General features: G+C 39.3%; 1 protein-coding gene across 6 annotated transcripts in view; it reads right to left on the reverse strand.

Annotated features, from left to right (window-relative positions):
• The window catches only part of SBF2 (SET binding factor 2), a 559,107-nt gene that overhangs the window by 64,985 nt on the left and 480,811 nt on the right, over positions 1 to 13,311 (reverse strand). For all 6 annotated transcript variants that reach the window (XM_073347556.1, XM_073347555.1, XM_073347560.1 and 3 more), the window contains exons 26-28: positions 9,269 to 9,467; positions 6,725 to 6,921; positions 736 to 873 (exon numbers count right to left, since the gene is read on the reverse strand). In XM_073347556.1, coding sequence (XP_073203657.1) covers positions 736 to 873; positions 6,725 to 6,921; positions 9,269 to 9,467 — 534 coding nt within the window. The remainder of the gene's footprint in view (positions 1 to 735; positions 874 to 6,724; positions 6,922 to 9,268; positions 9,468 to 13,311) is intronic.

The raw sequence follows: 13,311 nt of genomic DNA on the forward strand, positions 1-13,311 counted from the left end.
AATGAAAATTCTTTTTGACTGTGTAAAACATGGAAATAACCACTGCTTATGCACCTTCCACTACTTTTATAGATAAATACCATATATGTTCATGTAGCATCAACTTCCAACAACCTTTACAAATCTTCATCTAATATAAAATAAAGCAGCGTGTCTCAACCGTTTCAGATTGGTGACCCCTTATTTGAAGCAAAAATATTTTGCAACCTCCTTACATTTAATATAAAAAGAGTAAAAAATATATATATTAATGATAATAGTGATAAGCCTGTACAATACAACTACTATTATTACATTGGACCTCACAAACTTTGACGGTATTGGCCACTATGAAATTATTTTGGAAATTTTATTTGCTTTGTTTTAGAATTGTAACAACATTTTGAATGCCTTGCAACTCTCCTGATTTCCTTCTGTGATCCCTCTGGTGCAACTCCTGATTGAGAAACTCTGAAATAGTGTGTCAAATAATAAAAATTATGATGGTCCAAATTTATCTACAAATTTGGCCTGACTGAAATCGTTCTGGAGAATAATTTATCTTTCAACATTCTTGACACTATGGAAAACACATTTGTAAAACACTGGAGTAAAGAAGCTACCCAGAAGCTGTAACATTAAGAAGTCACACTGAAGGAGTAACAGAAATCAGACTGGGGAGTCTAGACACAGACAATCACAGTGGTTTTACTTTTCATCTTAGTTACAGAAAAGAATAGTGCTGCGCACTTTTACCTGGAGACAAAGCAATTGTTGGTCTTACAGTGAGAGTATTACTGCCATTCATTTTACTGTGGATGGAAATTGCATTCAGTAAGGCTTGCAGATATTTCTCCTGTTCTATGCTGCTTGAAGATTCTAAATTAGGAGGAACTATATAAATACAAAAAAGTACAAAATAGATTAAATTATTGCTATAGTTAAACATGTGTAAGATCAAAACAACATAGATAACAATAGATGTAAAAAAGGTGACAGAATGAAAGCAGAGAGAACACTTTGCATTCTGCCTTCAATGCACATGAACTGACTTGCAACATTTCCTAGATTCATAGATCATCAAGCCAGAAGGGTGATCATCAAGCCTAAACTCCTGTATAACACAGAACTTCCCTAAATTTATTCTTGTTTACTAAAGTCTATCCTTTAGAAAAACACTCTATCTAGATTTAAAAACTGCCAACAATAGAGAATCCACTGCAACCCTTGGTAAGTTTTTGCAATAGTTAATTACCCTAATCGTTAAACATTCGTGCATTATTTCCAGTCTGAATTTATTTAGCTTCAACTTCCAAACATTGGATCTTGTTATGCCTTTGTCTGCAAGATTGAAGTGTCCTCTATTATCACATTTCTGTTTCCCAGCTAGGTACTTACAGACTGTGATCAAGTCACCCGCTTCACCTTCTCTTTGTTAAATTGAACAGATTGAGCTGCTTGAGTCTATCACTAACAAGCACGTTTTCCATTCCTTTATTCAGGAGTGAGAAAAATCCACACCCCTGAGTGATGCAGTTAAACTGACCTAACCCCTAGTGTAGACTGTGCTAGGAGGATAGGAGAATTCTCTCCAGTAGGATTTGACCTCTAATTTTTAGGATGCTTTTTTGACACTAACCACATCTTTTGCTCTGCTGTTTAGCCATGATGGTATTTTTCGTCCTCTTGCTATTTGTTTTTAATTGGGGTATACATTTAGTTTGAGCCTCTGTTATGGTGTTTTTAAATAGTTTCCATGCAGCGTATAGGCACTTCACTCTTGTGACTGCTCCTTTTAATGTCCATTTAACTAGTTTCCTCATTTTTGTGTCATTCCCCTCTTTGAAGTTAAATGCTACTGTGTTGGGTTTATGATATTCTTCCCTCCCCCACTCCCCAAGGATGTTTAATTACATCATGGCTGCTATCACCAAGATGTACAACTATATTCACCTCTTCAACCACATCCTGTGCTCTACTTAGGACTAAATCAAGAACTGCCTCTCCCCTTGTGGGTTCCAGGACAACCTTCTCCAAGAAGCAGTCATTTAATGTGCCCAGAAATTTTATCTCTGCATCCCTTCCTGAGGTGACATGTACCCAGTCAATATGGGGGTAGCTGAAATCCCCCTTTATTGTTGGGTTATCTGATTTTGTAGCCTCTAATCTCCCTGAGCGTTTCACAATCACTGTCACCATCCTGGTCAGGTGGTTGGTGGCAAATTCCTATGGTTATACTCTTATTATTCAAGCATGGACTTCATCCCTATGGGGTGTGAAAATGTGGTGTGGCCCTGCATAGGAGGTTGATTTCCAGAGATCGCTGCCAGTTGCACTCTTACTGAGCAGAGAGACCTGATTCCTTCAGAGAAAGTAAACAGTCCAATATTGCTGAAACTGGAACGGTCAACGCTGAGAACTGATGCTAAACTGCTCACATAGAAAGCTTCTGACATTTGATCTCGTATGATTGAAGGGTCCACCTGGCTGAAGGCTTTCTGCGTTCAAGAAAGGTGTTCTGGGCTGTGGCAGAGCAGCTTCTCTCTGTTGAGGTCGCACAGCCAGCCTCCAGGCTGCAAGGTGTAATGATTCGGGGCCATCGTTCTGAGAAACCAGGCTGATTTCTGTATTGTTAGATTCATTAGATCTGGTCCATTCTGGGACTATCATGATCATACAACCATCTTGCCTGAGCTTCCTCAGAACTTTGGGTATCACAGGTGTTGGTTGAAAGGCATACATTAAATTTGGAGCCCACAGGGTGAGATAGGCATCCATGAGGATGCCTCTTTTCGAGCAGAACATATGGCACTTGCTGCAAACAATTCCATTTTTAGAAACCCCCATATGCAAACAATGACATGAAGGACTGAGCTTGAGGGATCATGTTTCTTTCAAATAAGTCTCTGCTAAATTGATCCAACAAAGTAGTCTGGAGGCCAAGTGTGGTATGATTACAGATACATCAAATCCCAGAGATGCATGGCTTCCTGGCAGTGAAGAGGATCTGGCTCACCCACTTGCTTGTTGATATGCTGTATTGCTTTGGTGTTGTTATAAAAGCGTGGACAGTTAAGCCTTAAATAAGAGGTAGGAAAGCCAGTTGAATAGCCCTGACTTCTAGAATGTTTATATATAGGACCATCTCCCGAGGAAACCATCTCCCCATAATCTATAATTGGTGGAGCTGAATGAATGTGGTGTAAGTGCAGGCTGCCATGTGCCCTATGAGTTTGAGGTGGGTCCTCAATGGTGTTTTTGGGCATTCCTGGAGCTGTCTGATGAAGTCTGTCACTGTCTGAAATCTCTGAAGGAGGCATGCTCTTGATGACCTAGAATCTAACACTGCTCTGATAAATTCTATGGTCTGATTTGGGATCGGGATGGATTCTTTTTTTTTGACTTGGAATCCCAGTGATGCAAAGAGATTTAGAATAATTTAAATGAGTTGGTCACTTGTTGTGGGGATTTCCCTTGCTAGATGGTTGTCTAGATAGTGTTATACCTGGAGTCCTTGTTTTCTCATTTGGGCTTGACACCATTGCCAGAACTTTGGTGAACACTGGTGAGATTATGGAGAGGCCAAAGCACAGGACTCCATACTGATAGTATGATGTTCCTTCCTCCTGTGAGCTGGATGTATCAAAATGTGAAAATAAGCATCCTGTAAGTTGAGAGTCATGAACCAGCCCATAGGATCCAAATTGGGAATTATAGAAAGGTAGCAATACAGAATTTGAAACAATAGATGAAGGCACTGAACTGTCAAAGATCAAGGATCAGTTTCCAACTTCCTTCTTCTATAGGATTAAGCAGTAAAAGCCCTTGACATTGAACTCTAGGGGCATTCCCTCCGCTGCTCCTGGTTGTATGAGGGAGTTTATCTCTTGCTTCTAAGTCTCTTGTGAGAAGGGTCCCTGAAGAGGGTCAAGAAGGGGGTTGGAACAGCTGAAACCAGAAGGGATACTTTTTGCTTATTATCTCAAGGAGTGACTGGTACAAGGTTATCCCATCCCAGGCTTCTTGCAAACAGGACCAGGCTGCCAAATGGGGTTTGGTGATAACCTCTCTGAATCTCTCCGTAAGAGGTGATTCTGGTACTGGGTCTAAAGTGCAGTCACTTGATGCTGAGAACGGCACTGGTGCTCATACGGTGAGCAACTGGGCATCTGGTGTTGTGGTGTCAGATGCTATCAAAGAGGCTGATGATGCTGTGAATAAGGCACTCTGTGCTGAAGCTGGTACTGAGGTCTGTGCTGTATGATCAGAACTGGAGGCAGTGCAGTCCTTACTCTGGAAGGGAGCTGTCAGTGCCAGTTTCAACATTAGTATGGAGATACTAGAATAGGACTCTGCTTTCAGGCTCTCAGTGAAAGAAGATCTAGAGAACGATTTCTGTGTCCTATTTGGGGAAGAAGATCAGTACCTGCCCTGGTGCTGGGAGCAGCATCAATTATGGTCCCCTTTCAGAAGTCGATGCTGATGTGGCAGACAAATGGGACTTGTGAGAAATGACGAAGGGCCTAGGAGTAGGGTCTTGGCTCACTGGGGAACTGGAGACATGCAACTGCCTTGATCAATGAAGCTTCTCTGTGGATGTGCATGGAACTGATGAGGCTTGCATCAATTTTTCCAGGAGGAAGAGTTTGAGTCTTGCTTCCCTCATCTTCTGAGTACACTTGGAGAATGATGAGCATTTGGAGCTACACGTAGATAAATGAGACATCTAGAATGCCGACTGTTAACTGCTTTACAGGAGAGGCAAATTTTAAACTCCTGTGACTTGATGTCATCCATTTTAAAGTAATATACAATGGGGTAAAACCCTTGTACAGTGGGGTAAAGAAAACCTATGAATAAACCGTTAAGTTGCTTTATTTTATTATAGCCAACATACAAAAGAAACCTACAGAAGAAATAATAACTATCCTAACTACAACAAATTAACATGAATACTAGAGCAAGGGATGTGGACACTACAAGGGTTCTCTCTTGCAGCAATGAGTGAGAAGAAGGAAGTGACAGGTGGCTGGGACGCTCTGTCCTATATGCCCTTAGTACAGGTGTGGAGAGGGCACTTAAGGTGCCTGGTGGCCAGAACAGCCAATGATATTCAAAAAGAAAAACTGTTCTTGAGCAGTAAGTCAAAGTGTACTACTGGGGAACCTCTATTGAGCAGCAGCAGCATGGTCCACACAGGCAGTGTGTGGTATGGTGAGCACTGTTAATTTATGACCCAGTGCGGAGTCCACAAACCACTAATATAACAGCCAATCCAAATATTGCTGTCACTACTGAATTTTTAATTAAAATATTTCTGAAGTTTTAGCACTTTTTTGCAAGTGCCTGTGAAATATGCAAAGCTCTTACAGTTAAATATTATGCCAGATGTGAACTGTTCTTTATAATTAGTTGAAAATATCTATAAATACAATAAGTTTCAATTTCCCATGGTTATTTCACAGAGATACCCTATGAAGCAGTACTTTATTTAATGGATTATGCAGAAAATACTTAAATCATGCAATCTATCCTCATCATGAGAACCTTGAGTCACTCATTGCTTTTATGTAACTTGCTTACCATTGTACATTATGTTATTCACAATGAGAAATTCCACAGGGCAAACTATTCAGTAATGTCAAGTACTTTAAAACAGTTTTTTAGTCTTTAATTGCAGAAGTGGAGGAACTTATTGACCCAGAAATTTCTATGTTGATTGGATATCTGTTTTGCCACTTTCCTCTCATTCTTTCTGAGCAGCATTCTGATATTTTCTTCTTAGAAATAAATTCCACTGGCTGGTTAATTCCCAACTCCTATGATACCATGTATTGCAAAGAGGTAGAAGGACCCTTCATTCTGCTCTAATTTCTCTGGGTCAGGCTAGGGTTGGATAGTTAATCACAAACCAAATTCTTCCTTATTTAGATAACTAACTTCACTTTTGTCTTGAATTCTACTTTTAACACTATATGCCTAAGAGATGCACCAGTCCTGTTTTCTTCATACAGTCACAAGTATCCCAAGTACTTAGACTTTCCTTATTGGCTAGCATCATAATGGTCCCTTCTGACCTTAATATCTATGAGCCTATGAGTATTGACTTTATTCAGTGTCATTATTTTATCCACAGAATGAAACATCATATACAACTCACTCAGGCCCTCTCAAAAACAAAAAACCAAGACAGTAACTATGAGAAAGAGGAGTAAGAATTAAAGATACACCATGCAGCTCATGTGGGAGGTGAAAGTTGAGAGTAATGTGTCCTTCACAATTCATTTCCCTCTAAACATGCAATTCACTTTCCTCCAATATTCTCTTCAAAGATACTCCATTATGACAGATCTTGCACTGTTCCAGTGATGATCATGGAAAAGATGAACCTTTATCTCAACCAAAGAACCCAAGCAGAACTCTGGAAATCTCTCAGGCCTTGGTTTTATAAAACGCTCTCTCAAAGTAAAACTAAAATTATGCTCAAAGCCATCAGAGAGTCAAAAGAATAGAATTTGCTCTAACTATCTCTATAGCCCATAAATAATGACAACGTGAACTCGTTTGTGAATCAAGGAAATAAGGTGCAACAACAAAACCAAATTAGAAGAATATTGTTTAAAGGAAGCAGATGGGGTTGTTGTAAATTAAATAATTTATTCATGAGAACACTATATTACTCTAAAGGGAAAGAACCTCTTTCACTGAAACAACACATGCAGAAAGTCCAGCAACATAAGCTCACCTGCAGTATGTGTGTTTTGAGATTTGAAGAGGCCGACAACTCCCTTTCCATGGAAGCCCCCAGCTCTTAGCAGCAGAGTACTGATTTTTGAGTTTTTCCAGCAGACAACTGGCAGGCGATTGTGACGATAACAACGAGCTACCCTCTGCAAACTGCTATCCTGCACAGACTGAGGTACTACCAAAAGTCCAGGATAGCTGTATTAATCAATGGAGAGAAAATTAAAAAGATAATTAGAATTATTTTCAAAAAGATTCTTCCTTTTCCTTTTTAAATTTTGAAAACAGGATATGTATATTTCTTAATCTGCAGTTTTCACTGATATATGCATTTTTATTTAATAAAAATTCTTTTTAAAGAATAGCTAATTTTTGTAATACCGTGTACTCCTGATTATTATTTTGATAGGCTGAAAAGTATTAGAATTTTTAAAAAGCAACTTTCATTGGAGAAAATGTAAATAACTACTTTTTCTTTTTTTTTTTCATTTACAGTCTTATTTGTTGATACATCTCCTCGCTCCCCATTTTTTCCTAAATTTCTCTCCTCAATCTATCATTTGAAGAGTCAGGTTTATGAGAATGACACAGAAAACAGATCACTGGGGCTCTTCAAAGGAAACAAACATTATTTTTATATTTGACACCAGTGATTGTGTACAGGCGCTGACATTTTAAAGGCAAGAATGTTTAGATGCTTTGAATTGCATGCCAATTGCATGGTCAATGCCAGTACTTTGGCATTGACCATAACTGGCTCATGTCAAAATGCATTTAAGAAAGAAACAGTTTTGGAACAGCACATTACAAATTGCTGGTTATATAATGTTTAAAAAAACAAAAAGACAGTTTGGGAACTTCCATGATATAATAGTTTTGAAAACAGAAAATCAAGCAGGAGTGTTGTCTCTGGTTACATAAGTGGAAGAAGGATTCAAAGAGTTTGAGTACCTCTGACAAAGAGGATTCAATTAAAGCGTTAGTTTTTTCTCAAAATAAAACTGATTAAGGAGAGCACTTGGGAGATTTTACATTTTACTAAAGAATCCCTCTTCTTACAGGTTGTAAGGCAACTTCCACCTTCTCTGTATGTGTATATATAATCTTCTTACTATATGTTCCATTCTATGCATCCGATGAAGTGGGCTGGAGCCCACGAAAGCTTATGCTCCAATAAATTTCTTAGTCGCTAAGGTGCCACAAGTACTCCTGTTCTTTTTGCGGATACAAACTAACATGGCTGCTACTCTAAACATAGGATTGTTTGTGACACAACATAAGTGAACTTATTTGACATTTATTAAACTTTATCATGAGGGAAGAAATGCCTAATCCATTTTATGGTCTATTTCCTAAAATACAATACCTGAACCAAAATCACATGACATTAAATAACCACTCATATCCTGAAATTTGTAAACCAATTGGATATTGACTACTTTTCTCAAAATAGTGACAAAAATTCAAACAGGTATTTTTTGGGTAAGGATAAGGTATGAAAATTATTTTTAAAATATAGTGATTACAAGCAATTAAAAAGCATAGTTAATATAATGCAGTGATTTCTTTGGTTCAAATGAACTAATATTCACTCGTGATTGAATAAAAGTATTGTTGTCACATTGGTGCTTTGGATAAGAGACAAACAGTCTGGATTTAATATTTTTTTGTGCTCTTTCTATGAAAGCGATGGCAATTTCATTTTTCCATAACGAAAACAACTTTTAGCCTGCAGTGTCTTTGTAGGATGTGAGTGCTCCAGTGATGAAACTTCTGCAGATTTGCTGTTGTGTTAAACAGCATTTTTGTAGGTTTCAGAGTAGGAGCCGTGTTAGTCTGTATTCACAAAAAGAAAAGGAGGACTTGTGGCACCTTAGAGACTAACCAATTTATTTGAGCATAAGCTTTCGTGAGCTACAGCTCACTTCATCAGATGCACTTTTGTAGGCACTGATAATAAATCTCAGTGAACTTTCACAATAAAAAAGGCTTATGCATTAACTTCTTACTGACATTCAGGAGCTTACATATTGTATATGACAAACATTTTAAAGGAAGTGCTCCAATGACTGGTTCATGAGTTCTTATTTGCAGTTTCTGTTTTGAACTGTATTAATAAACATGCACTTCTAGGGCTTGTTTTCCTACTCATAAACAGAAGTTTTATGTATGTAACATCCAGTAACTTTAAAATGAATTGATTGTATGTAGCTGCCATGCATTGACAGGAGAATAGACCTTTAGGAGTTTACAAATTAGGATTTTATAATGTACAAAAAGGACATTATAGATCCAACTAAAATACAAGTCTTAGTAGCTAAATATGCAGAGACACTAACAAAAATGTTACAACAAAAAAGAGAGAAAATCAGCACTGCTATGTTTGCTGTAAGTTCAGTGTTATTCGTTTTGGGTTATGGCAAGTGCTATTTTCCCAGAATACTTTGTTCTCTAAATAAATGTATTATATGTAATGGATGTTGTGGATGATGTGTAATATGGCAGATACACATTTCTAAACATAAGAGTGAACTGATTAACTCACCTTCTACAAAGTGAATACATCCTGTTCAATGCAGTTATTCGGAAGTATTCGGTTTTTGAGCGAGAGGAGCTACTACTGATGGTCCCCAGTCCCAAACGCTGATAGTCTCTAAAACAGGCTCTCTCTACTAACTGCTCCATTGTTGACTTTTCTGAGGCTCTCAAAGTACCACTTGTGTGCAATTCACTGTCATCTGAAACTGAAGTTAAAATACTTTTCTAGTTTAGTATTTAGAAATTCACTAGTCATATAAAGTAGACTGAGATGCTTCATCCTGAGCAAAACATTACATTTACCAAATCCAGCAATTGCTGATGGCAGGGATTAATGAGAACTGATACCAATTTATACAAATTATAGCCAACAGGCTACAAATTTTATTAAAGAAATTTAAGATACAAGCTACAATATCCTGGAACTGATGGAAGGGAGCATATGTGAACCAGCAACACCCTAAAACTGTCACCAGCACCCCAGAGGCATTGAAATATTATCCATGACCTAAAAAGAACAGGAGTACTTGTGGCACCTTAGAGACTAACAAATTTATTTGAGCATAAGCTTTCGCGGGCTACAGCCCACTTCACCGGATGCACAGAATGGAACATATAGTCAGAAGATATATGTATAGACACATGCAGAGAACACGAAAAGGTGGATTAAGAGGCTAATTACTTAAGATGAGCTATTATCAGCAGGAGAGAAAAACTTTTGTAGTGATAATCAAGATGGCCCATGTAGACAGTTGACAAGAAGATGTGAGGATACTTAACATGGGTATCCTTGCACCTTCTTGTCAACTGTCTACATGGGCCATCTTGATTCTCTGTATGTGTGTGTATATATCTATCTTCTTACGATATGTTCCATTCTATGCATCTGATGAAATGGTCTGTAGCCCACAAAAGCTTATGCTCAAATAAATTTGTTAGTCTCTAAGGTGCCACAAGTACTCCTGTTCTTTTTGAAGATACAGACTAACACGGCTGCTACTCTGAAACCTATCCATGACCTAAACAGTTCTACTTAAACCTATGGCAAAGATGAGCCCACATAATTCCAAAGCTAGTAGTTCAGCATAATCTTCTGCACTGGGAAAGCTGATGTGGGATCTTCAGTTACTCCTGTGTATCTAACCTCCACGGTCCAAAGAAGTTGGAATGATGAACATTCCACATCCCACCCACCACAGAAACATAGAAATTACCTCACTAGATCAGTATCTAGTTTAGTATCCTGTCTCCAAAAGCAGCCAGCACCAGATGCGGCAGAACCCTACAGTAGGCAAATACCGGATAATCTGCACCACACGTTAAATACCTAACTGATCTCTAACAGGTAGCATGAGACATGAAGTTTAATACCTCTTCCACAAAATTTATCATTAATTATGATCATTCTAGATATCTTGTTATCCATATAAACGTCCAATCCATTTTTGACTCTTTATACGTTCTTGGCCTCAACTTCCTTTGGCAGTAAGCAGCACAGTCCATCACGAGGTAGGGAGACCAACCCAACCCTTCTCCACCCATATCACCAAAACAATTTAAGCCTTGCCCAGAAGAATAATGTACCCTGTTGCGGCACAGAACACAAATGTTGCAATTGCGTGAAATATATTTGGAGCCCATACTGTGTTAAGTCTATGCATGGATTATGAATCAAAGTCTATGCATGGTATCACTGTGGCCAGGGATTGTATGCAACTCCTAGGGGCAGGACTACCACAGTTCCTCCAGGAACCAAAACCGGAGGGTGATTAAGGTGAATCACTCAGGCTGTGAACACCTCCAGAGAGGTACCACCTGGGGGGTGGGGGTGGGGGAGAAGCGGGGAAGGAACTATGCATATACTGGTTCAAAATGGGTTTTCCGGAGACCAACAGACAACAGAAGAGCTTTTGGTATAAAAAGTCGGGGTTTAAACTAACACAGGGACTTCTTTTGACTCAGCAAAAGGACAGCATCTTCTGTCCAATGGGGGCCCCAACCCTTGAGGAAGAGTTGAAAGGACTTTGGCTTACTAGATCTATTAGACTGATGGGTACTTCTAGTCTGCTTTTAGCATGTGCATAGAAATTTTATTTTTTTAACATATATTTTCTCTGTAATGCTTTAACCCTAAGAATAAATGTATTTTGCTTTGTGCAGGCTGGGTGGTAACTGGTATACACTGTTATAGCCCCTGGAGAAAGGTTAATTTCAGATGCTGTCAGATCTGTTGGGGAAATTACAGAGAGGTGTAGAGGAACTGTAAGCCTAAACTCTCAATGTGAAGGGAGAGAGAAATGGGTCAATGACCCAGAGAGGTGATGTCTGGGAGCCTGAAACCTTACGAGGGTGCTCTCAAGGAAGATGGGTGGAGGAGAAGGCAAAGATGCAGTTAACTCGGATATTGTGACACACACTTCCAAAAGTTTCACTCCTGTGAAAGGACAACAAACAAAAATTTAACCTGGATATATCCTATTCTTGTTTTCATAATTTGTGGCTCAAAGTGAGCTGGAATGATTGGCATCCTTTTTTACTGGCTTTAAAGTGATCCTGTGTATTCAACTGAATTGAATTGGTGGTAATCTTTCTTTTACCAGCATAACTATTTGTGATAATGGAAGATATATATATAAAAATCCCTCATACAGCCAGAAGGAAATGGACCACATACTCTCTAACTACCTTAAATAGGCTTTATTCATCTGTCTAAAATTTTAGTGCATAGAATTGTCTCTTATGTCACAGATTAGCAACAGATAATGTTCTGAATTTTCTTTGTGCTTCAATATCAATCAGCCTTCTTCAGCAGAGTATTACTGTCAGTTGTACTTTCCCAAAGTAGAAAACAATTTCAGTCATGAGAGATAAAAACCATGTTTCAAGTTCAAGCTACAGTGAAATTCAAGTAAAGCATGGCCTTTATACAAAACCAGCCACCGACCTGCTATCACCACTTTATTTCAGTTCTTCCCAAATATTTCTGAAGGCAAATTTACTGTTCATGGTTTGTCAGCTCCAAGCTCCCCCATTACTTGGCCTTTATAAAATGTGCGCATATGAATAGAATGAAGTTATTTCTGCATGAATTTTTGGCTAAAGGTACTGGGACAAGTGCACATTTTGAAATTAAAAATAGTTTAGTACAGTTAAATTTTTTGTCTACCTTACAAAGCTTATACTCAATTTGACAACATTTCTCTCTTAAAGTGTAATGCATTCCATCTGTAATGCAATAACTTTTAATCAATTCAAAATTTCAGGAAATGCTCAAGGCATCAATGCGCAGAACCCTATTAATGCTGAAGAAAACTGGAAAACTAAAAGGAGAAAAATTGGGGACACATGGAGCCCTTGCCATATAATCTGCACAGCCACAGCTTCAAGCATCTCTGCAATTATCTACAGATCAAACAACTGGTTGATGGCACCCATTATGCTTTCCAGCATAACAATAATCCATCTCATCTCTGCCCATCCGCCCAATGACACCCTGAATGTCTCACCCACAGATAGAAAGATTGATGGGGGGAGGGGGCTGGGGGAAAGGGAGGAAGAGAGGCATGCACATAGCCCCTGGCACAGGGGGAAGAGGGTAATGGGCATACAGAACGCCTGGCCAGGGATGTGGGGGAGAGGGTGGAGACTGGGGACCCTGATATGGGGAAGGAGGGAAGGAGCACATACAACCTCTGGCATAGGGGGCGGACGTGGGCATTGGGGGTAGACAGATCCCCTGGCATGAAGGTGCACAGTGGGGGACTCTGGTTTGGGTGGGAGATATGGGGAGAAAATTGGGATGCACACAGAGTCCTTGCCATTGGGGGGAATCAGGGTGCACACAGAGACACTGAAGGGGGGCGGTGGGAAATGGGTAACTCTGGTATGGGAAGAGGGATAAATGAGGGGAGGCACACACAGAGTCCCTGGAATGGTGGAGGGGATGGGGGAGTTGCAGGAAGTTCCTGAAATAGAGAGGAGTGGGAGGGTGGCACATGGAGCTTGTGGGCTGGAATGGAGGAATGCAAGGAGCCCCCTGGGAGTGCAATA

The sequence above is a fragment of the Lepidochelys kempii genome, chromosome 6 (genome assembly GCF_965140265.1).
Source record: "Lepidochelys kempii isolate rLepKem1 chromosome 6, rLepKem1.hap2, whole genome shotgun sequence".
Taxonomy (NCBI): Eukaryota; Metazoa; Chordata; order Testudines; family Cheloniidae; genus Lepidochelys; species Lepidochelys kempii.